Genomic DNA, 27,062 nt, shown 5'->3' with positions numbered 1-27,062 from the left:
AAAAGTTCACCTTGTATAGCAGTCTCTTGCCTACCAGTTCTTGTCAATTTGAGTTTTATTTTTCATTGTATATAGAAAAAAAATATGTTAACAGTGAAGTACAGTGAAAAAGATAGATTACTGCTCACCATAAAGATGAAATGTTCAGTTCCAGACAGCCACAATGAAAAACTGTTACACATTTAGCTTTTGGTGTGACAAAAAGCTAAATGTGACCAAAAGCTAAATGTGCAACAGTCTCCTTATGATGTCTGTCTGCAATTCAATGTATAATCTTTACGGTGAGTAGCAACCTAACCTTTCCATAATACTGTTTATATTACCTGCACAATTTCCAGTCACACTGTACTTTAGGTGGATATTAGTTTGAAACTTTGACATACCTCTGGACATTGGAGACAGCATATGCAAATAAACACTGATGGACCCAGCACTATAACCAGCAATAGTTACACTGCCTGGGTCACCTCCAAATAAAGCAATGTTTTGCTGCACCCATCGAAAAGCCATCACTTGATCCTTGAATCCATTATTTCCAGGAAGAACTGAATCTCCGGTGCTCAGGAATCCTGTGACATTACCAAATATACAGGTTTACATTTTATAACTAAAGCTGCATAGCATAAATAAAAATATGATTTATTGTATGACAATGCATAGGTTATGTTTTAGTGTAACAAATTTCACAGTATTTAAATTAATATTTTTATCTTCTGGATCATTAGATTGGAGGCAATAATAGCAGCAGGGTACATATCCACAACTGAAAGATGATTGGTTATCTTGCCACTTTCTCCTAGATTTACATCTACAGCTACTTATCTACCTACACATGTGCTCTGCACACCCCTGTAAAGTACAGGGCAGAGGCAATTAGCATGATATCACATGTTAGGTTTTCTTCCTGTTCCAATAGCATATGGAGCACAGCTAAAAGGATTACTGAAATGCCTTTGTGACTAATTTTGTCTTCACTGTTTCTATTTTTACAGTGTTATAATGGTTTTTGTGTTACCATATTAATAAAAGCTATACTTACAATGCCCTGATATCTGTATATGACTACACACTAATCATTCACAGTTTTAGCAAATAGAGAGATAAGAAGATAAAATATCTATGGCTACTAAAAGGACTCCTAAGATCACAAAAATATTTCATAATTTATCATAAAAATAATTATAATTCTCCTCTCTGCATAAAATTAAAAAAAAGAATTGATTCTCTAATTTCTGTTTAGTTTTATTCCTCAGGTAAGAGCTTTACAGATGAGAAATTATTCTGGAATATGTAGTTGCTTTGAACTGTTCACAGACCTCTCCTGTGTCATTCTCTTAATTTCAGAGTATCACTTACGCTCAGTGGTATAAATAATTTCTGTGATATACTCCAACCTTTCTCTTCTCTTCCATCCCTGATGTCTTAACACATGTCCTAGCATATTGTCCCATCTACTATTCTGTGTTTTCCACATGTTCACCACCAATTTTGCAGAGGACCTCCCTATTTATTATCTTATCAATCCACTGAATTAACAGAATTCTTTCCTTAATTCTCAAATTAAGGCCTATATTTGATACTATTAGATTTATTTTAGTAAGAAATGCAGTCGTTGTCTATTTTACTTTGCTCTAATATCGTTCTTGCTGAATCTGTAAAACCTTATTTTGCTTCTAAGGTAGCAATACTCCACTTCATTTACTATGTGATCTCTAAGTCTGATGTTAAATTCATCACTAATCCTACTTCTGCTAATCTTCAATCCTTTCAGTTTCCTTTTGTTTATTCTCCATCCATATTTTGTGCATGCTAGATTGTGCATACCATTCAGCAAGTCCTGTAGTTCTTCCTCACTTTCATCAGTGAATCTTACCATTGATACCCTTTCACCTGAATCAGTCATTCCTTCTCATCCTGTCTGGTAAGTCTCCACTGACCAGGGGTTTGGGTGACTTCTGAACTTACCCCTTTCCCTGAACCTCTCCAGTCCTTTTCCTTTGCCCCTTTTCCTTCACCCCTTTTCCTTCCCCTTTGGCTCCTCTGCCAGACAGTGGAGCCACTGGCTCCATAAGCTTGCAAAAATTTAGATTATTTTGTGTTTGTGTTCCCCTGCCATTGCTTGGTGAGTAGATTTTTTGTCTATCTGTTTATATTATATTACCAATAACTGATTATTGTTGTTATGTTCATTGTCATCAGTTCTTTATGTATTTAAAAAATCTTTTGGCTGGATAGTTGTTTCATAAGCTGTCAACCCACCATTTCTCAGGTATTGAAATAACAATGAAAAAAAAGTTTGTTCTGTACAGCAAAATTTATAACTATGAACAAAATATTACTTAGTGGCTTATGTTACATCATATAATCATCACAAATTATGTTAATATACAAAAAACAATTAAAATGCACCAAAATCAGATTTCCATCTCATGTTCAATGAGTTTCTTTCAACAAGAGGTGTTGGTGTGTGAAATAAAGGAAGACTTTGCACATATGTATGTATGGACATATGTATGTATGTGTGCTTGTATGTATGCACACTTGCCTTACATGTAAAGAAACATTTGTGTACATTTGTATATAAGTGTATTCATATGCTGTTTTGACCCAACATACCTAAAGCTCCAAGCCTGTAGTTGAGAGTCACCAGAACTATGTCCTCATCCATCAAATACTGGGGACCAAACAGGTCACTAGATCCTCTAAAAAGGTAAAGAGCACCAGGATGAAGGAAGATCATCACTGGCCTCCTTGGGTTTCCACTTCTGTCTGGCAACTGTCATCAAAAAACAAATGTCAAGCTGTATGATTCTCTATGCATACACTTTAGATCAATAATAATTCTAAGTGTGAGCAAAGATTGGAAAGTAATGCACAATATTTTTATTACCAAAAAGTTTAATGGGCAACAAAACAAAAGAAATCATAAACGAACTTAGATCTTTTACCTACTTTTCTACAATGTCACCAATGTTCTCAACACATTTCTCCCACTGTGGTACCAGTGCTCGTTTGTAGAAGTCTAGTTGGAGTATAGCCATCTGTGGACTGCTGATTTCACTTACATATCTGTCACAAAGCATTGGGACCAAACAAACGAAAGTCCAACAGTGCAAGTTTTAGACTGCATGGTGGATGCTGGAGCACTTCTCACCCAAATCGGGCAACTTTCTCACAAACAGGAGCAGAAACATGGGGGCAAGCATTGTTATGAGATGTATGACACCATCAGTATTAATGTTGTGGCATTTGTCATGAAGGACACAACACAACTTAACCAAAGTTTTAATGCAGGCTGCAGCATTCACAGTGGTCCTGTGTTCAGCAAAGTCCACCAGTAACACAATGTGCATATCCCAGAACTCTGTCACAAGCACTTTCCTAGCAGACTAAGTCACTCTGAATTTTGTGTATACTAGGGAACCAGCAAGTTTCCACTCCAAAGAAGCCTCTTTGGCTTTGAGCATGGTAGTAGTATGCCCACAAGTCAACACCAGTGATGATTCCTTTTAGAAAGTCATGCCGTTCTATGGTGTAACACTTTAAGTGTTCCAAGCTTGTCTTCATTTGCTGTCCCTTGTGGTTGTCTTTCAGATTCTTAGGCACCCAGTGAGTACAAACTTTACAAAATTTCAGTGTGTCATGAACAATATCATACACCACACCATAGGAAATGTTGAACTGCTGTGATAATGTTTAGATTTGTATAAAGCATTCATTCAAAATTACTGCCTCAATGGCTCCAACATTCTCTGGGGTAGCAGCTGTTACTGGCCACTCAAAGTGTGACAAATCACTAAAGTTCACATGCCCTTCTTGGGAGAATGCACATCACCTGGAGACATTGCTATGGTTCATCCAGTTGCCCCTATACATTCCATGAATGTCCTTATGAATTTCACTTGGTTTATTCACTTTGGCCCACAAATATCGAATTACACTTTGCTGCTCTTCACAAGCTGATGACAGAAATATGCAGGCTTGTTTATTTTGTAGTTCAGGCTTCTCTTCCTAGTGCTCCAAATGAAAACAAAATACCCTTTGTAGCACAAACCTCAAACTATATCATGATGAAATTTCAACATTCCATTTGCAGTACCAGGGGAGAAAAAAAATTGTTGTGCTCTACTTTCTGATCCTCCTGCATGTGTAGCATGAGAAGGTCTTCAGCAGTAACGTCCATGATTGGTGTGGTTGAAGCTGTTCTCTACTTGCTCTCTCTCAGTACATGTAGTATATTTATTACTAAAGACAGTTTATTACTAAAGACAGTTTTCTTCATGTATGATTAGTTCTCTGGTTTCCTATCTTGTGTGATAATACTAATGACACTAATATTTCATAGATTAAAATGACTTCATAACTGAAGTAATAGCTTTCATAAATATGAATCATACATGTACTATTAAATTGCATTGGACAAAAACTGAATATGGTAAGAGATTGTAATTACAGTTTCTTAATTTAAAAAATTGCAATAAAAGACTGAAACATTATGCACCAGGTCATCAGTTCTGCCATAAAGGCTGTTGATCTCTTTCAATTTTTGTAACTAAATGCATTCTGTTAACATTTAATTTCTATAACTTTTAGAAAAATAAAATGACTTTTACAAGAAATTAGTCTGATGTAAAAACAAGCTCCCTGTTTCTGTTTAGTGTGTCCTCTGGAAACATAGTATTTCTTCCTTTTAACTTCTGCACACCAGGTTATAAAAATAGTTATTAAAGTTGAATAACTATAAAGAAATCATCTTGAAAACTCATTGAGTGGAAGGGTTCCACTCATGTGTTTTTACCACAAATAGTATAGATCCTTTCTCATGGAATGCTGCAGCATAGCCTTCAGTGTTATCAATAGTGGTAGTGCAGAATATGTGTGGAAGTTTTTCTGCTATAAAATCTACAACAAATGTCTGCTAGCGATCAAGTATCAGTCTGGAGATGTAATGATATTTTGCCAGATGTTCATCAAACTAGACCTGAACAATCAAGTTGTCTCAGACCATTGTCATCCTAGAAGTTAATATCTTTGCTAATTACATCTGTACCAGAGGATTTACTTGCAGAAAAAGGAAAGAAGGGTTAGAGCTTAACACCTCAACATTCAGTGATAGGGTAGCAGGAGACAGGCAGTTCCATACACAAGTTGAGATGATTCATGCTATTGACTCACTGTTAGAAACAAGACAATGAATGAGTCATTGAAGAACATTACATCATTACAGTCCCAACTGGCCTATATACATATTCACAGCAGCATTTGTGTCATGCTAAGACATTATTGGCTGTGATATTAATAGATTGTCATTTGGTTACAAATGATAAGTTCATCCAGTTCACTAGGACTGTGATGAAAAACATATTTTTTCCAAATAAGTTTATTAATAACTTATACTGCAATATTTTATATCATTAGGTGGTTACCTAGGTCTAGCCATCTTCAGCTCTGTAATTTTATAAGTTATTAGGTTGATGTATAAGTTTGTAGCATTTTTGTTTTGGGTGTTGGTATTTTGTTTGCTATGGGTTTATTAACTGATTGTCTAATTTATAATTCACTATAGCAGTTTTAGTTCACATATTGTTATTTTGCCATTTCAACATAGTGAGTGGAGCCGTGAATGCTAGGAAATGGTATGCAAAGAAGAGAAATCAGAATATTTCTGACACATTCTTCTGTTTGAGCCTAGTAGAGGGGTAACAACAGCAGAGGAGGCAGCCAGAAACATTTGTGCCTTGCATGGGGATAATGCCATTTGACAGAGCATAGTGAGAAAATGATTCCATTTTAAAGAGCAGCCATTTTGACATTAGTGACTCTTCAAGTTCAGGAAGGCTTCTGGGGCTTGACAACAATCATTTAAGCATATTAATCCACAATGATCCATGTCAGTGTACTCAAGAACTGGCAGCTGGAATGAACTGTAATCATTTTAACATCATGTGACATTTTCATACACTGGGGAATGTTCAAACTTGGGTGTATGTCTATTGCAGGCTCTAAGCCAATATCGCACAAATCAGTGAATTGTCATATGAGCATCTATGCTTGCTCATCATCAGTTGCCACCTGTGCAACACTGGCCATTCCTACTCTGTATCATTACTGCTGAGAAGAACTTGTGTCTTTGTGCTAAAATAGGGTAACAAAAGGAGTGGTTCAGCCAAAATAATGCAGAAACTGCCCATACAAAGACCTGCATGAATCATGCACCTCATGGAACAGTGATGGTGTGGTGTACTATGAATTGCTTCCTCAAGGTATAATGCTCAATGCCAAGATTTATTGTCAACAAGTGAGATGTCTTGCAGATCCAATTCAACAACAGTGACCAGGAAGACTGTGTGAAGTGATGCTATTCCAATATAATGACTGCCCACATTATGATAGACTTATGAAAAACACTATATAGGAGTGGGGTGTGGAAGTCATTCCACATCCACCTTATTCTCCTGATTTTGTGCCCTCAAATTTTCATCATTTCCACTATCTATTGAACAACTGTCAAGGAAATTCCTTTCCAGATGAAAATGCATTCTGAACATGGCTTGATGAGTTCTTCGGCTCAAAACAACATGATTTCTGCAGTCACAGAATTGAAAAGTTTTCCCTGCATTGGAAGACTGTTGTAAATAGTGAAGGAGAATATATTACTTATGACTTAAGTCTCTGTTATGTGTATCTGTTGTGTTTATTAAACTTAGAGAAAAATGCTACGAATTTATGCACCAACCGAAAACACGTGCAATGCATCACTTAAGCATTATTACACATGCTTTATCAATTTCATATCAAGTATTGTGATGTTATAATGTTGATGGCTAATAAAGTTGTTAAAAACACTTAAAAGCCATTAACTTCCGCCCTTTGAAAGTCAGAAGGGTGTCTCATTCTGGTTCATTTCTGAATTATCAGTTACTTGAATGAAGAAATAACAATGTACCTAATATATTGCAGAATTACTTACTGCATAAAATAACAAATTACTGTATCAGTGAATAAAATATTTGTATTACCTACAATGAAGATGCCTATCACTAGGAAAAAAGAGTTACATTTATATTGGCAGCCATTTGTAAGTCTTCAGTACGACTTAAACTATTTGCCCCAGTATCTAGGTAGTGATGTCTATATGCATGCTCCACTCTAAATTAGGACACATCATTTGACAATATGTATCTGAATAAACAAAACAATAAAAATGTATCAACAAGCAAATTTTTAGCTAGTGGTTCAGATTCAAATACTTAGATACAGAGGTCACTTCTTAAAAGGCACTATTTTACTTACTTTTGTTGTGTACACATTGAGAAACAAACAGTCTTCAGAAGTTGCATTAGTATTTAGTTCTCGTATTGAAGGACAAAATGCTCCATCCTTTGTAGCATCCACAATACCACGTGAAGAGGTTGTAGAAGTTGATACTGGCACTGGCGGCTGAAAAATTTACTTTTTTATAAGGAACTGCATGTTTGCTTACTTATTTAAAATGTATCTTAGTGTTAATACAACCATTGCTCAAGATTAATTATCCAAGTTTGTGACTATAAATTTAAATTTCCTGGATAACCATTTCTTTTCTGACAACATTGGGAAGGTTTGGAAGATGTCTGGTTCTGTTTTAAGATTAAGCCTACCACATGTACCAGTCAACAATCATGAACGTCTTTGGGGGATAACTATCAGTCCAGAATGGTTAAAGTAGCTGAACTGCTATATCTTTCTACATGATGATTCAAATTGTTTTCTCCTCCCAAATCCATGAAGACTACCCAGGGAAAGGTAGAAACCATTCTAGCTCTGTCTATGTATTACAAAAAACTCAAAAAGGAAATATGAACCTGTCTCGTGTAAAATATACTCTCTCAGCTGAGTACATTACTGCTAGTACGTACCAACTATAAAGTTGTAAAATTAGTATGTTAGGTGATTAATAAACACATTTTTTTCAATAGTTTAGTTTTATTGTGTAAGAAATTTTCATTCCTTCAACCATTTCTCTTTCTGTGAAACTAATAAGATGAGGTCCCTCTCTGGGTACACTCTTGTTCACTGCAATGGAGAAGAGGGGGAAGGCATAGCACATGTAGTAGGAAAACTATTCAAAGTTGTACTATGAGCAATGGAGAGATAATGGAGCAGGGAACAAACTGGAGAGGAAGATTTAATCAAATTATCATAATCAGCATTACAATCACCCTGTATGTATACTAGGCAGCCACCTTTGGTGCTGCGATTTTGAGGAGGAGAGGGGCACCAGATTTTTGGTATAACTCTAGAAAATTTTCACAAACTTAATTTATCGGTTTATGATGTTAGCAGTTTAGGTTTGGTCAGTATGATGCTAGTGCATTTCCTCTTGTGGCCATGCATGCATCAGTCAAGTGCAGCCATTCTTACTGGCCTAGGAAAATGTTTCAAGCACAACATCAAAATATATTGTGTGCATCTGAAATGTTTTGAGTAAAGCCACCCTCAACCTGAAGGTTGGTTTGAACACTGTATCACTACAGGAGGCAGTACCTTTCTCCAAACCTTGAACCAGTTCATCCAGCCAGTTATCTATGCCTACATCTGTACTCTGCAGATCACCATGAGGTGCACAGCAGAGGACACATCCAATTTTACCAATTATTAGGGTTTCTTCCCATTCCATTCATATATGGACTGTGGGAAGAATGATTACATGACTGCCTCTGTGTGTGCAGTAATTATTCTGATCTTGTCCTCATGATCCCTATGTGAGCGGCACATAGCGGATTGTAGTATATTCATGGAGCCTTCATTTAAAGCTGGTTTTTGAAATTTGTCAGTAGACTTTTTTTATGATGGTTTAAATCTGTCCTCTAATAGACTTTCTCAGAATAGTTTACATCTATCTTCATGAGTCTTCCAGTTCAGTTCCTTCAGTATCTCTGTGATACTCTCCCATGGATTAAACAAACCTGTGACCACTTGCGCTGCCCTTCACTGTTTATGTTCAATACCCCCTGTTAGTACTATCAGTTTCAGGTCGCACATTCTTGAGCAGTAGTCTAGTATGGGATGCACTAGTGATTTGTAAGCTGTCTCCTTTGTAGACTGATTGCACTTCACCAGAATTTTGCCGATAAATCAAAGTCTACTACCTGCTTTACCCATGATTGAGCCTATTAGATCAATCCATTTTATATCCCTACAAAGTGTTACAACCAGGTATTTGTAGAAGTTGGCCAATTTCAACAGTGACTCATTGATATTATAGAGGACATTACTTTATTTTTTATTTTGTTTTCTGAAGTGCATAATTTTACATTTCTGAAGACTTACAGCTAGTTGTCAGTCTTTACACCACTTTGTAATCTTATCAAGATCTGATTGAACATTTATGCAGCTTCTTGCAGATAGTACTTAATTGTAGAGAACTACATCATGTGCAAAAAGCCTGATGTTACTGTTAAAATTGTCTACAAGATCATTAATATACAACATGAACACCAAGGGCGCAACACACTTCCCTGGGGCACCTGAAGTTTCTTACATGCTATGTCCTCCCTACCAAAAGTCCTCGATCCAGTCACAAATTTCATTTAATATCCCATATGATCATACTTTTTACAATAAACATAGGCATGGTACTGAGTCAATTGCTTCTTGGAAAACAAGAAATTGTGAATCTCGTGCAAGAAAAGTGCTAGCTGGATTTCACATGATCAATGGTTTCTGAATCCATGCTGGATGGCATTAAGGTCATTCTGTTCAAGATACTTCATTATGTTTGAGCTCAGATTGTGTTCTAAGATTCTACAACAAATTGATGTCAAGGACATTGGATGGTAGTTTTGTGGATCACTTCACTACCCTTCTCATAGACAGGTGTGTTCTGTGCTTTTCTCCAAGAACTGGGAATGGCTTTTTGTTCGAGGGATCTACGATAGATTATAGTGAGAAGGGGGGCTAACTCAGCCAAAAATTCATTAGACAATCTGACAGGGATTCCATCGGGCCCTGTGGTTTGTCCAGTTTTAATGATTTAATCCTTTTCTCAAAACCACTGACACTAATACTTACTTCATTCATGTTTTCCGTGGTATAAGGATTGAATTGGGACAATTCTCCTTGGATTTCTTTTTTAAAGGAACATTTGAAAATGGAGTTAAGCATTTCAGTTTTTGCTTTGCTACCCTAAATTTCAGTTCCTGACTCATTTACTAAGGACCAGACACAAACAGCCTTTACATACGACCAGAGTTTTATTGGGTTCCATGAAAGATCATTTGACAGTGTTTTGCTATAGTAGTCATTGAAGGCATCACGCATTGCCCTTTTGACAGCCAAATGTGTTTCATTCAGCATCTCACTATCTGTATCCCTACATGTTGTTTTACACCTATTATGCAGTAATCTCTGTTTCTTTAGAAGTTCCTTTACAGTGACTGTTTACCATGGAGGTTCCCTCCCACTATGGACTGCTTCACTGGGTATATACCTATCCTGTGTGGAGTCAACTATTCTTTTAAGCTTGAACCATATTTCCTCTACATGTCCCTGCCCTGTGCTGAAAGTTTCAATTTCCTCTTTGAGATATGACACCTCTATTTTTTTATCTAGTTTACTGAACATATATATCTTTCAGCTTGTTTTAGTTGTCCTTTGTACTTTGGTAATCAATGTCACCACAACTGTACCATGGTCACTGTTACCAATTTTGAAGGGTACATTCTCAAAGAGGTCAGGTCTAGTTTGTTGCCATTAGATCGAATATATTTCCATTAGTGGGGTTATAAGGGGGCCTACAGGTTATTGTGGAATCCAGAGCATCTTGGCATTTTACACATAGGCAGATGATTGGCATAGATAAAAGAAGTGATAAATAACAGAGAAAGAACCGGTGAGTAACCACAAACTGAACCCAAGACCTTTGGATATCTATTTTGGCACTTATCAAGTTAGCCATAGATTGTAGTGGCTGTTGTTATATTGTTCATTCCATGAACTGCTTTGATGCAGCTTTTCACACTAGTCTACTCTGTGCAAGCCTCTTCATCTCTGCGTAACTACTGCAGCCTACATCCTTCTGAGTCTGCTTACTGTACTCATGATGTGTCTCCCTCTAATTATCCATGAGCATTTGCTCCAGTATCAAATTGACAATTTATTAGTGATTCAGAATGTCCTACCAACTCATCCCTCCTTTTAGTGATTTTGTACCATAAGTTTTTTTCTCCCCTGTTCAGATCGCTACCTCCTCATTAGATACGTGATCTATCCATTTAATCATCAGCATGCTTCTATTCTATTCTTCTGCGAACCTCACATTGTCCACATTTCACTTCCATATGAGTCAACACTTCAACTAAAAAGAATTTTTTGTATTGTTTCACACTCCTAAGCATTTAATCTAATTTATGTCTCAAAGCATATTAAGTTTAAATAATTGGTCCTAATTTCCTGAAATCTTAATTACTAGTGAAATTATTGTTGTTGTTGTTGTTGTTACTGCTAGTGTCTATGGCTGAGAGCTTACTGGGTTGGCCTTTCATATAACGTTACAGGCTCAACCCAACTGAGATTGCTGGTTCCCTTTTTTTTCACATGCTATGTCATCCAAAAATAATGCCACTAAATGATAGTTGGAGCATATTTGCTAAACTCTCACTATAAATCTGAACTTCAAATTCTGTAGCCAGTTTGTCACTAGAGGCATAGACTTGGAAATAAAATTAAACATTTGTAATACTGTTTCCTTACTTCCCATATTTAGTGTGTCATAGCTATGTTGTTCCCTTATTTTTCAAACTAAATACAACATATTACAGGTAAACAAATTTAAGATGTCTTACAACTGTTTTATTGTTTTACAACAATGATTATATATAATCTTCTGTTAGGATGCCAAAACTCTTAGAGCCAGCATTGAGAGTAATGAGAATGAAATGGAAGTGGGCAGGACATGTAGCCAGATGTGTTGATTGTTGCTGGATCCAGCTGGAAGTCCAGGCTTCAGTTCTGCAGGTCACTGTTTCTCACTGTCCCTCCCCCACAAAATATAATTTGCCATCACCCGTAAATTTAATGTAGTACAGATGCCTAGAATTTTGATAATCATAACAGTAATATATTTTAATATAATCATAATAATTCGCTTGACTCAGTTAGTAGCTTAGTGGTTTGGGTTTTTTTTGGGGGGGGGGGGGGAGGGGACTGAATGGTTTTTTGGAACTGCCAAGGTGTGTTTTTACAGATTATTTTTGTATGGAGTGAACCATCAGAGGAGTATATTACTAACGTAGTGGGAGGTTGGAAAGACTAAGAAAGTGTCCTAGGAAGCGGTCCAATGCGGTGTCCTTATGCTTTTGCTCCATAACAATGCCCCAACTCATGCTGGACAGGACACAGTCACACAAAATCCTTTTTGGGCTGTCAAATTTTGCCTCTGCCTCTGCATTCTCTTGAAATGACACCAAGTGACTTCTCTCTCTTTCCTTGCCTTACCCGAGTTGTTTAATATTGAAGTTAGCCAATCAGGTCTTTGCACGCTCATATTGAAGCAGCTGCACACGTTGAAGAGTGATAATGCACAGACATCTGTAGGTCCGTAGTTACTTCTTGTCCAAAATCCTCATTACCAGTTACAATGTGCCTTTTTCAATAATTTAAGCTAGGTGAGACAAAGCTACGTTTCTACGATTTGAGGAAACCAAACAAAGAATAAATTTGGTGAAACCTTCACTGGGAGGCTACTTGAATTTGCGCATGCACCGACCCGATTGGCCAACTTCAATGCAAAGTAACTCGAATTTTTTTCTTAACAATTATTTCTCAGCACCCCCTCCCTTGCAACACCCTTATGAGCTTTTCAGTCTCTTTCTGACCACTCTGTGTAACCAAGGTCTTTGCCAGCCACCACCATCGGGGAAAACGTGCTGCATCGAAGGATGACTGTGTTGAGAAGAACTAACACCAACTGCGTAGCCGTAGCTTCATTTTTTAAATTTCATAATTTAAATTTTAGGACTAACTGTCGTATTACTATACTGTGTTATCCCCTTTTCATTTTTTTATGTACATTGGTACAGTGAGGTACAGAAGATTTGAAGTTGAGTGATATGATTGATACGAGGTTCTTGAAGACTATGAATATATATCTACAGAAAATGTGAAGCAAGCTGGAGTTATTTGTACAGATGAAGACTTTAACATATGGAGAATTCTGGAGGAGACATTTACTGAGGTCAAACGGCTGATGAAGACTAGAACGTTCCACATGATGAGCACATAGGTAAAATTTAAGAAATCTGATCTTGCGCAGGGAGGAGGGAAAGGGGGGGGGGGGAGGGCACCGTGAATCTTTGCTGACGCAATAAGAGAAAGGTGGAGGGGGAGAGGCATTGCGGAAAACAGGGGATTCTTGTACACGCTAGGAAACTTCCGACATACATTGACATTGACGTAAGGAATGAAGATGTGGATATAGGCTTTCAAAATTTTGCAGCGCCTAAGAGAGTTTCTAATTCCTGGACAAACAATTAGACAAAAACCGACAGTCAGTATTTTGCCACTGAAACTGAGAATCCACTGGTGTTTGCCGCTGCAAGAGAATATGCGAAGCGGTTGGAGAAGGCGGTTTTCACCTTCGCGTGTGTCAATAATTTATTTTCGGAGCGAGAAGCGACAGCATGCTATCTTGTTGTCGCAGCGGGTATCGTCGTCAACAGGAAGGTGACAGAACCTGACCGTTTCTCAGTTTTTAGCCGCACTAGGCGGTAGTGAATTTGACCGCATAACTTCCGACCCCGGAAACTCACCGATGCAGCGTAGTAATGTCGCAACACTGCAATCTGCGTCGGAAACCAACAAGTATGGGTGTCACTGAAGTCGAAACGCTCATCATCCGGAAATTGTTTATGCGAACACAGCGCTTTATAAGATACTGTCCGTGGGCATAATCTTCGTGTCGTCACTTTACTCTGTTTTTATGTTTTAAGTTTTATTGCAGACGATTTCTGTAGCACGCCTGGGGTTGAACAAAAAACTGCGAGTCACAGTTCATTCAACTACCATTCCAAATTTGACCCTTTGACATTTGTTACCTGCAATGGAAAATACCCGCCAACTGCAGCAGCTGTAAGTTTTGGGAAAGCAGATTTAAACAAAGAAGAAGACAATGAAAGAGAAAGCTGGCCGAGAAAAAACTTTACGATCGTGGAAATGAAAAAGCACAGTCTGATTACGTGATTTAAGAACGATTTGGTGGGGTCGATATGGAAAACCTCGAGAATCAATTATTACCGTAGAGTCAGTATTTGAAGGAGCTTTGGAAGACTTGCGGTCAGATAATGTGGAAGGCACAGATAACATTCCTTCAGAATTTCTAAAGTAAAATTACGGAATGATCACTAAACGACTATTCAAGATGGTTCGTAGAATCAAAAGTCTGGAGATATACCGTCAGACTTCCGAGAAAATTTCACACACACAAGCCTGAATATAGCAAGACCAGACAAGTGCGAGAACTATCAAAGAATCAGATTAACAGGCCATGGAAAGAAAAGTACATAAAATGTATCCGCATTTGCGAATATGGGCTACGATCAGCTGTATAATGGAATGATGACAATGAAAATTTGTGCGGGATTCGAACCCAGATTTGCCACTTCTCGCGAGCGGTCATCTTACCATTTGGCTATCCGGGAACGCACGACTCACGGCGACCTTCCAACTTCCATATGTCGTCAGTCATATGCCTACAACCTGAACTTGTACATCGATTATGTATATTCCCGTACAGGTGAGAACCCGGCATCGGCGGATAAACGCAATACTGCAGCTATTATGTTATTCCGAATTACGATGTAATGTCCCTTCGAACACGCATGCTTGCATATGGTAGTCCATATTCGTAACTGCGAATACATTTCATGACGGCTGTAGTCGCTACATTGTCCGTTTCTTCGGACATGCAAGTATGCATGTCAGAAGAAACGTTACATCGTCATTCTGAATAACACACGTACTCCAGTATCGTATGGAAACAAGTTGTTGACAATATTAACATCCCAGAATGAAATTTTCACTCTGCAACGGAGTGTGCGCTGATATGAAACTTACTGGCAAATTAAAACTGTGTACCGGACCGAGAGTCGAACTCGGGATCTTTGCCTTTCTCGGACAAGTGCTCTACCATCTGAGCTACCCAAGTACGACTCTCGACCCGTCCACACATCTTTAATTCCGCCAGTACCTCGTTTCCTACCTTTCAAACTTCACAGAATCTCTCCCGCGAACCTTGCAGAACTAGCATTCCTGGAAGAAAGGATACTGCGGAGACATGGCTTTGCTACAGCCTGGGAGATGTTTCCAGAACGAAATTTTCGCCCTGCAGCGGAGTGTGCGCTGATATGAAACTTCCTGGCAGATTAAAACTGTGTGCCGGTCCGAGACTCGAACTCAGGACTTTTGCAGGTGCTCTACCATCTGAGGTACCATCTGAGCTAGCAGAGCAGTTACCCGCGAGAGGCAAAGGTCCCGAGTTCGAGTCTCGGTACGGCACACAGTTTTAATCTGCCAGGAAGTTTCAATAACAATATTCAAAAGAATGGAAAAGAAAGTTGAGGATATGTTGGATAACGACCAGTTTGGCTTTAGGGAAGGTAAAGGTGCCAGAGAGACGGTTCTTGCGTCGCACTTGATAATGGTAGCAAGACCTGAGAAAAGTCAAGACACGTCCAGAGGATTTGTCGACCCAGAAAAAGTTTTCGATTATGTAAAATGGTACAACGTATACGAAATTCTCTGGAAAATACATGTAAGCCATAGAGAAAGACGTATTATATACTCCACAATATGTACCAGAACCAAGAGGGAGAAAAAAGAACCAAGATGGGGAGTGGGGGATGTGAGACCAAGAACGATGTGTTCGAATTACAAAGGGGGTAAGACAGGGTTGTCGTTCGCTCCTTCTATTCAATCTATACATACAAGAAGCAATGATGGAAAGAAAAGACGGCACTGGGACTAAAATTCAGGGTAAAAAGTTACCAGTGATAAGATACACTGATGACATTGCCAATCTTAGTGAAAGTGAAGAAGAATTACTGGATCTGTTGAGTAGAATGAATAGTATAATGAGTTAATGATATGGATTGAGAGTAAACTGGACAAAAACAGACGTAATGAGAACTAGCAGAAATGACAATAACGAAAAAGTTAACATAAAAATTAATGGTCATGAAGTAGAGGAATTTGAGGAATCGTGCTACCTTGGAAGCAAAATAACCTGTGACGGACGAAGCAGGGAGGGCATAAAAAGCAGACTAGTACAGGCAAAGATGGCATTCCTGGCTAAGGGAAGTGCACTGGTATCAAACATAGGCATTAATTTGATGAAGAAATGTCTGAGAATGTACGTTTGGAGCCCAGTATTGTACGGTGGTGAATCATGGGCAGTGGAAAAACTGGAACAGAAGAGTCTCGAAGCGTTTGGGTTGTGATCCTACAGAAGAATGTTGAAAATTAGGTGGACTGATAAGGTAAGTAATGAAGGCAAGGCGAGGAAGATGTGGAAAACACTTTTATGAGAAGAAGGGACAGAGCCTAGAGGAAGTATGTTAAGGCATTAAGATATAACTTCCGTAGAACTTGAGGGACCTATAGAGAATAAAAATTATAGACGAAGACAGAGACTTAAATACTGGGTGGTTTCATAAGTTCAGTAAATTTCCATAAAACAATGTAACATTTTTGTTGCGTCTTCATGAATGGTAAACTTGATTATTCCAAGGATAACATACAGAATATCAATAAAGTACAGCGTTCATTGACAGCCATCTGTATAGGTCAGCGTATCGGCTGCGATTGAAAATGGAGATCAAAAGAGTTTCGAGCTGTTATCGAGCATTTGCATGTGAAGGGTTGGACTGTCGCACAAACCAAAACAAAGCTGGATGAAGTTCACGTGGACTCTGCACCAACACTGAAGACCATTAACTCTTGAATTAATGAATTCACACGTGGTCGGTGAAACACTGAAGACAAAGCATGTTCCGGCGATCCAACTGAGACCACCACGGAGGAAACCATTGACAAATTCCATGATATGGTAATGCAAGACCGTCGAATCAAAATTCATGATATTGCAGAGACTTTACGCATTTCAAGTGGGCGAATGCATAATATCTTACATAGAGAAATGGCTATGAAGAAACTGTGTGTGAGGAGAGTGTCACGATTGCTCATAGTCGATCAAAAGCACATCCGTTCAACATTTCTGGCGATATTTAATCGCAACCCACAGGAGTTTTTGTGCCAATTTGTGATTGTTGATGAAACCTGGATCCATCATTATTATGCGTACACTATATCATGGCAGTCGGCCGCGACGGTCTGAGAAAGAAGACCCACCTCGTTCTGGAAGGGCTGCCATCCTACGGCCGCGTCCTGTACTTCCACGAAAACAGAACAGACATAACGGTCGTCAGGATCAATAATTCCTTTTGATATGCCGAGAGTTGCAATCGAATCTCTTTAAGCGCCAAGATTATGCCCTTCATTCATTTCAAAATAAGAAAAAAAGTCAAGAGATCTACAACACAATGAAAATTGGAGTACAAATAACATTTGGTATACAGCGCAATTGTTTGCTGTGGTTGGGAGTAGCAGTCCAGGCCCGAACTCACGGTATCTTACCCAACAATGGTTCGAAACACTCCCCACCTAGAACTGCCATGCTATAGTGTCAGCATAATACACACCACAGTCAAAGCGGCGGTCAAAACATTGGGCACAGGCAGGTATAAGCGCACCATAAAAGGCAAAGACCGTTTTCTCTGCTGGTAAGGTGATAGCCAATGTTTTTTTGGGATCCCCAAGAAATAATCCTTATAGATTACGTGGAAAAAGTCAGAACCATAATTGCACCCTACTACGCTTTCTTGTTGGATCGTTTGAAACTTGCGTTGAGTGAAAAAAGACCAAGGCTGGCACGTAAAGAAGTGCTCTTTCATCAGGATAAAGCACCATCCCACACATCAGAAATAACAATGGCAAAAGTGCAATAACTGAACTTTGATTGGATCCTCAGTCAGCCTATTCACCAGACTTAGTCCTAAGTTACTTCTTCCTGTTCCCTAAATTGAAACGTTGGCTTTCTGAGAAGAAATTTTCATCAAAAAAGGAAGTGATAGTTGCAGTCAAAGAGTATCTCGTGGAGCTTGACAGAACCTATTTTCCCGACGAGATGAAGAAGCTGGACCAACTGTATATCCCTCAAAGGAGATTGTCAAAGCAACCTCGTTTATTCTACAAATAATTGAAGCGTTGGCTGCAAGCGCTACTCTGAGATGAAGGGGTTGGCAAAGAAAAGGAATTGTTGCCGGTCCGCATAAAATTGTCAGCAGACTGAGGGAAAAAAAGCATCTTAAGAACCTCAATTGGCAGCTGAAAATGCTTTCATATTTTTGACTCGAATTTTCACAGTTTTTGTGGATTTTCACAGTGCTTAGTTCTGAAATGAATATCTTGTCGTTAACAAATGGGTCTGGGTGACTCCAATCGCTGTACTGAACGAAACTTTCCTATGAACGTCTATACAGCTGTTTGCCCCTGGTAAATTTGAATTTATCTTTTTTTCACAGTAAAGGTGGCCAAATGCTATCAAAATCAATGTTGAACTTCGTAACAGCGTTAAATAAAGCCCCAAAATGGATACAGGCAACGTAACTTAACCGCAACTGAACAATTCTTCGATGCATTGGTACGAGCATGCAGTCAGCTACAGTTTTCAAATGAGACTACTCACAAAACACTCCTTTGTGTCGGATCCACAACAAACAAAACTAACATGGGGTGTCGAAACACACAGAAAAGACGGCAACACAAGTGGTCAAAGACGTATTTGACCCAAAGGAGACTGTCAGGGAAATGCCAAAAAATCTGAACTGGCAGAGGCTGAAGATAAATGTTAACTGTCCCACGAACAATGAAGAAAAGACATTTTTAAATGTTTAACACCAAAGCAGCTATTTATTTACAGGCTGATTAGTTTTCGCGGGTAACATATTTTCTATTAGGATATGTTACGTGTGAACTGTTTTGTTTATGTCGTCTCACTTAAATATATCTCGGATCTTCATTATCCAGCGTAATGGACCGACGTGACAACGATATTTTATATACAATGGAAAATTTGTTCTCATTAGATTACACTGTGTGTCACGCTGGCTTATTTATCGTAATTTTGAAAGTTTGTGATAAACTGCGATAAGTAGGCCAGCGCGACACATGATGTAATCCAGTGAGAACAAATTCTCCACCGTGCATAAAGTATCGTTGCCATGTGAATTTAGTCGCGCTGGATAAAGAAGAACTGATCAACATTGAAGTCTGCTGACGTAAATAGAACTGCTCACACAAAATATATCCTAAATACACAATATCAGTCAACCAGTAAACAAATAGCGGTCTTAAACATTTAAAAATGTCTTTTCTTCAAAATTAGGAAGCTACAATACGCGAGATCTCGAACGTTTTATCCCGGGAAAGCCTACTTACAAAGTTCCTGGCACCATTATTAGGTGAAAAATATTAAGAATGTTCTATGCTCCCTGCACGTCGGCTGCGACGACAGCGGACACCGAGGTGTTTACACAGTTATTCTTCCCTAGGTCCAGACGCGAATGGAATGGGAAGAAACTCTAAATCGTAGTACCCTCTGCTGTGCATATCACGGTGATTTCCAGAGCACTTACGTAGATGTGGATGTGCCGCGCTCACTGACTCCATCCCATTCTGGTTCTTCCAGTCTTGCTGGATGTGTGGTTCAAATGGCTCTAAGCACTAGGGGACTGAACATCTGAGGTCATCAGTCCCCTAGACTTAGAACTACTTAAACCTAACTGAGCTAAGGACATGACACACATCCATGCCCGATGCAGGATTCGAACCTGCGACCGTAGCAGCAGTTTTGTCCCGGACTGAAGTGCCTAAAACCGCTCGGCCACAGCGGCCGGCTGCGGGATGCGTACCTCAGCAATCCAGTCGAGCCGAAAATGTGCCTCTGCTGACGATCTTAGAGACATGTGCAACTTCCTGCTGCGGTAGCGGCAAGTATCCTTTACAATGAGTGTTAATTTCTTTGATATAGATAAATGGTCACCTGTTTTTTTTTTCTATCGACTAAATAACGCGCATAGTGGACACCGGATGGCAACTGTTTGGCTCCACCCCCACCCCATGATATAAAAATCTCCCCAAACACAACTTCTCATCCTTCTCCGAGATACAGACACATCACACTGCAGCATCAGCTTGAAGAAAGCCAGAACGTGAAATGAATATTGACTTGTACCTAAGAGTCATTTGTCATTAAATGAAATGTCCCTCCAGCTCAGATCTTGGTTATGCTCTAGATTGTTACTCAGTCGCAGTTACGTATCCTTTCACTACCATCTAAGATGTGCCATTCTTTTGGGGGCGATTCTTCTGAGACAAGATACCACTTTATCTGGAAGAAGGAGGCCACCAAACAACCTCTGGAATCTTGTAGGTCTTATTGTAACCAGCTAAATATACTAACGGTCCCATTTCTCTCTATACAAATTATAGTTAGTTTTTCTGCAAATTAAAAGTTATAACAAGTACAGTTTATGGCACTCTGTGCAGCAGCACAATTCTCGTGAGGCACTGGAGATAGATATACTTTCAACTAAACTTAAAAAAAAGCCATAATGCTTACAAATATCGGTGTATTGTAATAAAGCTACTAGTACATCACCTTTAAAGGCACATCACACGTATATTAACTACTAGCGGTGCCCCTATGCTTATGCGTAAGGTATTTGACTGTGTAAATTTTAGTAAATAACAGGTAACACTATACAAATGGTAACCATGTTTTCCTGACGTGTCAACCTCCTCTTTAAAAGTGGTTTTGAAAATATACACGAAGATATCAACAGCAAGCACATGCTTCAAGATTGATGAATAAATAAACAAATATTAACGAAGATGAGCGCAATCGGAAGTGAAAGAATACATAAAGCATTTTCTTTCGCAATAATTACGATTCTAAATCAGATTCCTACAGTTGAAACAATACGTTTGGTAACACTATATACATATTGTAATGTCGGGCCAAAATAGTCAATACCATTTCCGAATGTCGCAACGACTGGAATCTCCGAGTGTGGCAACAATTGGAGTCTTCGAATCTGTCAACAAGTGGAATTAAGACTCTCCAGCATCTGACAATGCTTATGTTGGCAGCAAAGATTGTCTAAAGGGTTATCTTGAGACTAAAACGGAGATATTGTTCATAAAATTTCTGCTAGTTAAATGTCGGTGCAATGACTAATAAAGAACATACTACGTCAGACACGGTATTTCAACGTCATAACGATATTTTCGTTACAATTCGAGTCCTACGAAAAATGCGCTTCCTACCTGACGACGTTTTAAAGAGCTACCAAAATCGCCCAGTTGTTTTGTTAGATTTCTGAAACTAAAATGGCAGAAAATGGTATGCTGTGGGTATTCAATGGAAACAGGTATATTCTATATTTCTAGCAAGTTATTGACTTTACTCAGTACACACTTGTCCACCTGCTTAGCTGGGTGGTAACGCGCTTGCCTCCCATGCACTGGGCCTATGTTTGATTCCCGGCCGGGTCAGAGATTCTCTCCGCTCGTGGACTGGGTGTTGTGTTGTCCTCGCCATCATTTCATCCTCATCACCGGCCGCAAGTCGCATAAAGTGGTGGTGAATGAAATAAGACTTGCACGTGGCGGCCGAAACCGAATGGGACATACCACCCAACAATGTCATACGATCATTTCATTTAATTTCAGTATACAGATGAACAAGTATACATTCACATACACTAGGCCTCATGTATTTTCTCTGGGGCATATCATGGCAAAGTTACAAATAGTTTCCGTGCCCTGTTTCTGACCAAGATTTTCGGGAAGTTTCCGTTGGCTGTAAGGTTAATTACGAAAAAGGAAATCCCTTCCTAGAAGCTACCAGTTAGAACTCCCTCGCCCCCACCGCCCAGCTCGCCTCCTGTTTGGTTGCAAAGACCTTGACTACATGACAGGTCACGAATCGAACTGCCCGCTCTACCTTTATGAGCGGGGGATTTTCGTCAGCCGGCCGGAGTGACCGACCGGTTCTAGGCGCTACAGTCTGGAACCGCTACGGTCGCATGTTCGAATCCTGCCTCGGGCATGGATGTGTGTGATGTCCTTAGGTAGTTAGGTTTAAGTAGATCTAAGTTATAGGTGACTGATGACCTCAGAAGTTTAGTCCCATAGTGCTCAGAGCCATTTGAGCCTTTTTTTTTCATCAACTGATTTCCTACTATGGCGCTTGTTTGGCCATGTAAACACCCCAATATCGACTTGGAAATGCAGTTCTAGCTGCCAGATTTACCTTTCCATAGTCGATTTTCGCTCCCATGTAAACGGCCAACGACTTTTGTAATGTGGTTGGCCTATCAAGTTTCGTCTTGCTTTTAAAAATTTCTGCTAATATGGTAGGAGTCACGTTTTGTGCAACGAAGGGGGAAACAAAATATCAGATCGAGGAAGAAGTCATCCATCTCCTATAATGACCTGAAGAGAAGCAGCCATCTTGCTGACCAAACCGGAAACCGAAACAGCGGATCACCAGAAGCCACTCGTGTAAAACAAGTGACGATCGGAAAATTGGTAACTGTCCAACACCTTCAAGATGGAAATGCCGAACAGCTGTGAGAACTCGAAGTTGTGAAGTCAGCGAGAAGCGGCGAAAGTCGCTGTCTTGTGTTATAGTAACAACATATTGGATATAAAAAAACTAATTGTGATGGTTACGAGATTGTTATTTACTCACACAGAAATCATGCTGGTTTTTTACTAAGCTGCGTTTTTGTGAGTTTACCGCAAAGTAATATGCGTTAGGCAGTTTCATCTTCATTACGGTTATAAAGTATTGTGTACCAAAAAGTAGTGCAAACTATGCAGCAGGAAGCAAGATCCATGTATTCAGGTTTACTGCAGATGGTATCATAAGTCAGAAATGACTCCATTCAATTCCAAGGTAGGATTTCGCGTTTACTGATTATTCAGTTTTGTTTTGAACGTAATTTAATAATGTGTCTTTTAGATTACAGAATATTATTGTTTGCCGGAACACCTGGTTTGAATACATTACGATTGATGTACTTTACTGTCCATTTTCAGGTGCGTCACAAGCATTTCAAAGCTAGCGGTGTTATCAGGCAAGTATTTGCCACAGACGAAACAACCATAGGTGCTCCACTTTCAAAACACGACCTGATTCTAATGCCGTGCCAGGCAATTTACCGATCTGTCCAGGCTACCTGTCTTCATCTGCAGGACTATCCAGGAAGGAACCAGGAGAAAAAGCACGTCGGAGGCAGACGCATTGCAGAAAAACATCAAGACGATTGTGGCCAGCCACAATGAGTATTTAAAAATAATTACGTATAATAGCCTTCAAGAACTGAAAGATGAAGTTAACGTAATATCTGTAGAGAAGAATTCCGGAAAACAGCGAAAGTAAAGTGCATTAAGTACATTGATATATGTGTGCAGCCCCAATGCATAGTGTATATTGTGACTGATGATCATTTTAACGTTTACGTCTGTTCGAAAGGAGTTCCGTTAAACAAAATTCTAGTACTGAGTTTGTAATGCGAATTTCTACTGGTAACAGAAAACTGTGTAAGTACAACCGAGTGTGCTGTGAATGTCTCCGTGTTATTGTATACAAATATTGTTTAGAAGTGTATGAATGTTTTATTAAACTACCACTGTACATTTAAAAATGCCCCAGATGTTCCTAACAATTCATACACACAAAACTAACGTATTTTTTCAATGACGTCAGTAGTTTAGTTTGTAAACGTGCCTGCCATGTTGTATATGCTATGCACGAAATAAATCGAAGTAATGCTTTCTTAATTACTTTTGCCTCACTTCCACATAGACAATTTATATATTTTTTCTCTGTTCACTAACCACTTTCAAGTACCAACTCAAAAATCGCTCATTTTACGAGCCACGCAGTTCTTTTGGTGTTGGCTGCTGTATATTACGATCGCCCTTAGCTATGACGTCACGATAAGGTTTTTTAGCCTTGTCTCTAGGTGGTGTAAATTTGACTGAGTCAGCAATATGAATTCAGGCTTTAACAAGTAAAGACGACATCTTCATCTACGTGATTACTCTTCTATTCACAAAAAGTGCCTGACAGAGGGTTCAATGTACCACCTTTATGCTGTCTCTCTACCGTTTCACTCTCGAACAGCACGCGGGAAAAACGAGCACTTAAATTTTTCCAAGCGAGCCCAGATTTCTCTTATTTTATCGTGATGATCATTTCTCCCTATATAGGTGGGTGCCAACAGAATGTTTTCGCAATCGGAGGAGAAAACTGGTGATTGAATTTCCAGAGAAGATCCCGTCGCAACGAAAAACGCCTTTGTTTTAATGATTGTCACTCCAATTCACGTATCATGTCTGTGACACTATCTCCCCTATTTCGCGATAATACGAAACTAGCCGCCCTTCTTTGTACTTTTTCGATGTCATCCGTCAGTCCGACCTGATGCGGATCCCACATCGCACAGCAGTACTGCAGAATAGGGCGGACAAGCGTAGTGTAAGCAGTCTCTTTGGTAGACCTGTTGCACCTCCGATCCCACACCGCGCAGCAGTACTCCAGAATAGGGCGGACAAGCGTAGCGTAAGCAGTCTCTTTGGTAGACCTGTTGCACCTCCTAAGTGTTCTACCAATGAATCGCGGTCTTTGGTTTGCTCTACCCACAATATTATCCATGTGATCGTTCCAATTTAGGTTATTTGTAATTGTAATCCCTAAGTATTTAGTTGAAATTACAGCCCTCAGATTTGTGTGACTTATCGCGTAATCGAAATTTAGCTGATTTCTTTTAGTACTCATGTGAATAACTTCGCACTTTTCTTTATTCAGTGTCAATTGCCACTTTTCGCACCATACAAATATCCTATCTAAATCATTTTGCAAGTCGTTTTGATCATCTGATGACTTTACAAGACGGTAAATGACAGCATCATCTGCAAACAATCTAAGACGACTACTCATATTGTCTCCTATGTCGTTAATATAGAACAGGAACAATAGAGGGCCTATAACACTTCCTTGGGGAACGCCGGATATTACTTCTGTTTTACTCGATGACTTTCCGTCTATTACTACGAACTGTGACCTTTCTGACATGACATCACGAATCCAGTCGCTCAACTGAGGCGATACTCCGTAGGCACGCACTTTGATTAGAAGACGCTTGTGACGAACGGTGTCGGAAAAGAAAACCAGTTCCCGGAAATCATTTTTCGTTTTCCGGGGGATGTGCAAACGTAGCGTCAATGAGCAACATCTCAAGCTGAAAACAGTCGCGCGCTTGTGTGCGTGGGAAGAGCGTACCTTGAAACGGAGCTCCCCCACGGGAGGCTGTGCGTAACGCACTCCGCGGAAGGAGTAAATGGTTCGGCCGTCGAGCGAGCGCAGCAGGCTCCCCCGGAGCCGGCCCTGCGGCGTCTGCACCTCGGGGAACTCCGTCGACGGCGAGTGGGTGGGCCTCTTCCTGCCCCCGTAGCCGGCCGCCGCCCCCGCGAGGCACAGCAAGACGGCCGCCAGCAGCTGCGCGTTCCTCCTCATGGCTGCTCAGACACTCGACTGCCCCCGCTGCCGACGCCCGCTGCTTAAGTAGCCAGCGCAAGGCGCGCGCACCAGCCGCTTCCAGGAACCATCGCGCCACTCTTCTGCGACGCGATACTGCACGCAATTCTGCCCGGCGATGACGATCTACAGAGGCACAGTGTTGCTGTCACGCGGAAAGGCCTCGTGAATTTCCTGAAACCGTTCAGCCACTAATTGGTGTTTCTCTTATCTCTGCCTTCCAAGTGAGAAACGAGAAATACGACGACTAGTAAGTAACACAACAATAGAACCTGTCACGCTTTACAAAAAATGATAGAATTGTTCCTGTCAACTGGAATTTCACAAAGAAACCACCATTCACATAAGCGAAGGTCACAAAATCTTTAGAACATACAGAGAACAGTGCGTAAGTTACAAACATAGATCAAGGGGCACAGGAAGTTCAAGTATTATGGAATACCATCTACACTACTGGCCATTAAAATTGCTACACCACGAAGATGACGTGCTACAGGCGCGAAATTTAACCGACAGGAAGAAGATGCTGTGATATGCAAATGATTAGCTTTTCAGAGCATTCACACAAGGCTGGCGCCTGTGGCGACACCTACAACGTGCAGACATGAGGGAAGTTTCCAACCGATTTCTCATACACAAACAGCAGTTGACCGGCGTTGCCTGGTGAAACGTTGTTGTGATGCCTCGTGTAAGGAGGAGAAATGCGTACCATCACGTTTCCGAGTTTGATAAAGGTCGGATCGTAACTTATCGCTATTGCGGTTTTATCATATCGTGACGTTGCTGCTCTCGTTGGTCGAAATCTAATGACTGTTAGCAGAATATGGAAACGGTGGGTTCAGGAGGGTAATACGGAACGCCGTGTTGGATCACAACGGCCTCGTATCACTAGAAGTCTAGATGACAGGCATCTTATCCATATGGCTTCAACGGATCGTGCAGCCACGTCTCGATCCGTGAGTCAACAGATTGGGACGTTTGCAAGACAACAACCATCTGCACGAACAGTTCGACGACGATTGCAGCAGCATGGACTATCAGCTCGGAGACCATGGCTGCGGTTATCCTTGGCGCTGCATCACAGACAGGAGCGCCTGCGATGGTGTGCTCAGCGACGAACCTGCGTGCACGAATTGCAAAACGACATATTTTCGGATGAATCCAGGTTCATTTTACGGCATCATGGTGGTCGCATCCGTGTTTGGCGACATCGCGGTGAACGCACATTGGAAGCGTGTATCGTCATCGCCATAATGGCGTATCACCCGGCGTGATGGTATGGGTTGCCATTGGTTACACGTCTCGGTCATCTCTTGTTCGCATTGGCGGCACTTTGAACAGTGGACGTTACATTTCA

General features: G+C 40.0%; 1 protein-coding gene across 1 annotated transcript in view; it reads right to left on the bottom strand.

Annotated features, from left to right (window-relative positions):
* LOC126335117 (esterase E4-like) overlaps positions 1-25,885 on the bottom strand; it is a 47,840-nt gene extending 21,955 nt beyond the window's left edge. The window contains exons 1-4 of the mRNA XM_049998070.1: positions 25,451-25,885; positions 7,294-7,440; positions 2,617-2,776; positions 384-569 (exon numbers count right to left, since the gene is read on the bottom strand). Coding sequence (XP_049854027.1) covers positions 384-569; positions 2,617-2,776; positions 7,294-7,440; positions 25,451-25,684 — 727 coding nt within the window. The 5' untranslated portion in view covers positions 25,685-25,885. The remainder of the gene's footprint in view (positions 1-383; positions 570-2,616; positions 2,777-7,293; positions 7,441-25,450) is intronic.
* Between the last annotated feature and the right edge of the window lie 1,177 nt (positions 25,886-27,062).

The sequence above is a fragment of the Schistocerca gregaria genome, chromosome 2 (genome assembly GCF_023897955.1).
Source record: "Schistocerca gregaria isolate iqSchGreg1 chromosome 2, iqSchGreg1.2, whole genome shotgun sequence".
Taxonomy (NCBI): Eukaryota; Metazoa; Arthropoda; class Insecta; order Orthoptera; family Acrididae; genus Schistocerca; species Schistocerca gregaria.
The sequence above is the reverse complement of the archived record's forward strand: the minus strand, read 5'-3'. Positions and strand labels throughout refer to the sequence as shown.